This window comes from Aphanomyces invadans (assembly GCF_000520115.1).
Source record: "Aphanomyces invadans strain NJM9701 unplaced genomic scaffold supercont1.6, whole genome shotgun sequence".
Taxonomy (NCBI): Eukaryota; Oomycota; class Saprolegniomycetes; order Saprolegniales; family Verrucalvaceae; genus Aphanomyces; species Aphanomyces invadans.
This window is the reverse complement of record NW_008580151.1, coordinates 1367920-1370306: the sequence shown is the minus strand read 5'-3', so window position 1 is coordinate 1370306 and position 2387 is coordinate 1367920. Positions and strand designations below refer to the sequence as shown.

The following is a 2387-nucleotide window of genomic DNA, read 5'->3' as shown; positions in this document are numbered from 1 at the left end:
GTCCATACATGCGACTGCAAGCGTAGCCTTGAGCCATTTCCAGTGGTACACGAGCGACGCCAAGAGGAATGGAATGACCGATGGAAATGTGGCAGGATAGAACGCTGTAAAACCAGGCAAAATGGCAGCCCACTGAACCGCCGATAATGCAGCACCATGGATATGTGGTGGAAGGGCGGCAAAGGAGGTGTCGTTAATACGTATACAGTAGAGCCCTACCAAGAATGTATTTATCTGCATTCTCTTCGAGAATTACCTGACGCTGCTCGTCCCACGAATAGATCTTCACCGACACCTTGTAAATATACCGGCCCTGCAAACTGCCTAAACTCCAACCGGCACGCAACCAAATTGATATCGCCTGTGGACCGCCGGGGCAATTTGCTAGCTCGGATGCCACGCCTTTCCTGAATGAATGTCTCCTGATTTTTGCGATGGAGAGACCTAACGCCTTCAATTCGTCGCGGCAGAGCACACACGTCTTCGCCAGCCATACCGAAAATCGCTCTTTGAAATTCACCCCGAACAAAAGCAATGAGCTGGTCTCTGCACTTCGTGGATGTTGTGTGAACAGTTATATTGCTAAACTACATGCAACGTCACAATTTACACTAAGTCCGTTCTCAAAAATAATTACTACTCTGGTCGGGTATAACTGTCAACGATTTTTGAGACTTGATCAAATTTTAATGGACATTATCTACATCTACTTGATTTGGAGAGTTCAATTTGATCACGGCATTGTAACGATAGAGTCCTCACATTCCAGGTTGAACGATGCCAAGTCTTCGATTGTCGAATCTTTTTTCATATGCACGAGCTTATAATCGTTATTCCCGAACACCTCCAAGGAACTTCTCAAAGCCATTTGCAATGTGATAAAAGTTTTCGTCAGATTCCTCGGCGACAACTCAAAAAACGAGACTTCAACAGCAGCAATGAGCTCCTCGATTGATCGAGTTTGCTTTTGCTGCTGCAGACTTTGAATAGTATTAAATTATCCTAAGTCCAAAACGTTGAAGTCTGGACTATTTGCTAGTTGCTTGGCGACTTCAATATACTGATAGCCTTTCGACCGTATGTACTCGGATGTGATGCAACAGTGAGGGCTGGCGTTATCCTGTTGGAGGAAAACCGTCTTCGCATGGTATGAGCGGGGGAATTTGGTCGCGATGGCTGGAACGACTTTGTCCATGATTAACTTCGTATACACAGGACCATCGACGCTCAAAGGAGCCACAGAGACCGTACCTTTTGGCCGTTTTTGCTGCTCCTTTGAGCGACTATGTCCTCCACAATTGGCCATATGCCCAACTTGCCGTCGAAAAAACGCCTTGACTTGTAATCGTAGCGAGGCCTTGTAACAGCCGCAAGGTACATATCCTTCGTGATGTGATTCTTGTGCTTCGCTGACCGCTGTGCCATTTCTTCGTCTTCATACACATAGAACTTTCTCTTCACCTTGGTCATAAAGAACCATTTTCATCGACATGAACGAAATCGTACATGTTTTTGAAGGCATGGTTTCCTTGTGACCAAGGCGAGAGAAAGCTCAGTGCAAACTTCATGCGGTATTCCTTGTTCTTCTCCGTCAGCATTGGCTTGATATGCTTGGACCGTGCTGTAAGGCGTCCATTTTCCTTGATGTGATCGAGAATTGCTGTCTTTGGAATGTTGGTCGCTGCCGCCAAGGATCTCAAAGTCTGCTGCTTAAAATGCGGGACGCGCCTTATGGCCTCCTCGAATTCTTCATTTGAACGCTTTCGTTTCGATCCACAATTCCCTAAGAATAGTATACTATCAGAAATAATTACCTCATAAATTTGTATATAAAATGAACATATTGAATTATAGAGGAGTTTACCCTTTCGTGTTGAATCGACATTCGCCGCAACATCGCCAGCGAGGATGGACCGTTGCGCTCGAGCCCAGATACGTCGGACAGTGCGAGAGTGGCATCCAATGAGCTGAGCAACGTCGTTAAATGCACCAGTAGGAAGTTCGCCATCCTTTGACGTCGATAGGAGCTCATGGTACACCCGGCGGCGGTCCTCGTTTGACAGGTTCCGGCACCTCCCAGTGCCGGACAGTTGAGTGGTTGCGCCACGGAGACAACAGGAGCAAAACGGATGGAATTGCGGTCTAGAGAGCCCATCTTGCGATCCGTGAAAATTGAAACTGAGCTCGTGGCGTAGAAAAAACAGGTTGCATTGTATCCGTCAATGCCATTCAACTTTGGCGCTCTCTATCTCATCGACTACAACGAATTTTTCAGCCGAAAAGGTACCCAATTAAAGCTCCTCCCGTGTTTTTCCAAAGAGCCAATTAAATTGACATTATTCGTATTTCTACAAAAATCCCGCCAAAGAGACGTTTTCGTTGACAGT

At 46.3% G+C, this 2387-nt stretch overlaps 1 protein-coding gene across 1 annotated transcript; it reads right to left on the bottom strand.

The window, feature by feature from the left end:
• Positions 1 to 997: 997 nt before the first annotated feature.
• On the bottom strand, positions 998 to 1470 carry H310_04072 (hypothetical protein; the record flags this gene model as incomplete). The annotated part of the gene is made up of 2 exons (XM_008868236.1): positions 998 to 1201; positions 1252 to 1470. The coding sequence occupies 2 exons, from the start codon at positions 1468 to 1470 to the stop codon at positions 998 to 1000; spliced, it is 423 nt and encodes a 140-aa protein (XP_008866458.1).
• Between the last annotated feature and the right edge of the window lie 917 nt (positions 1471 to 2387).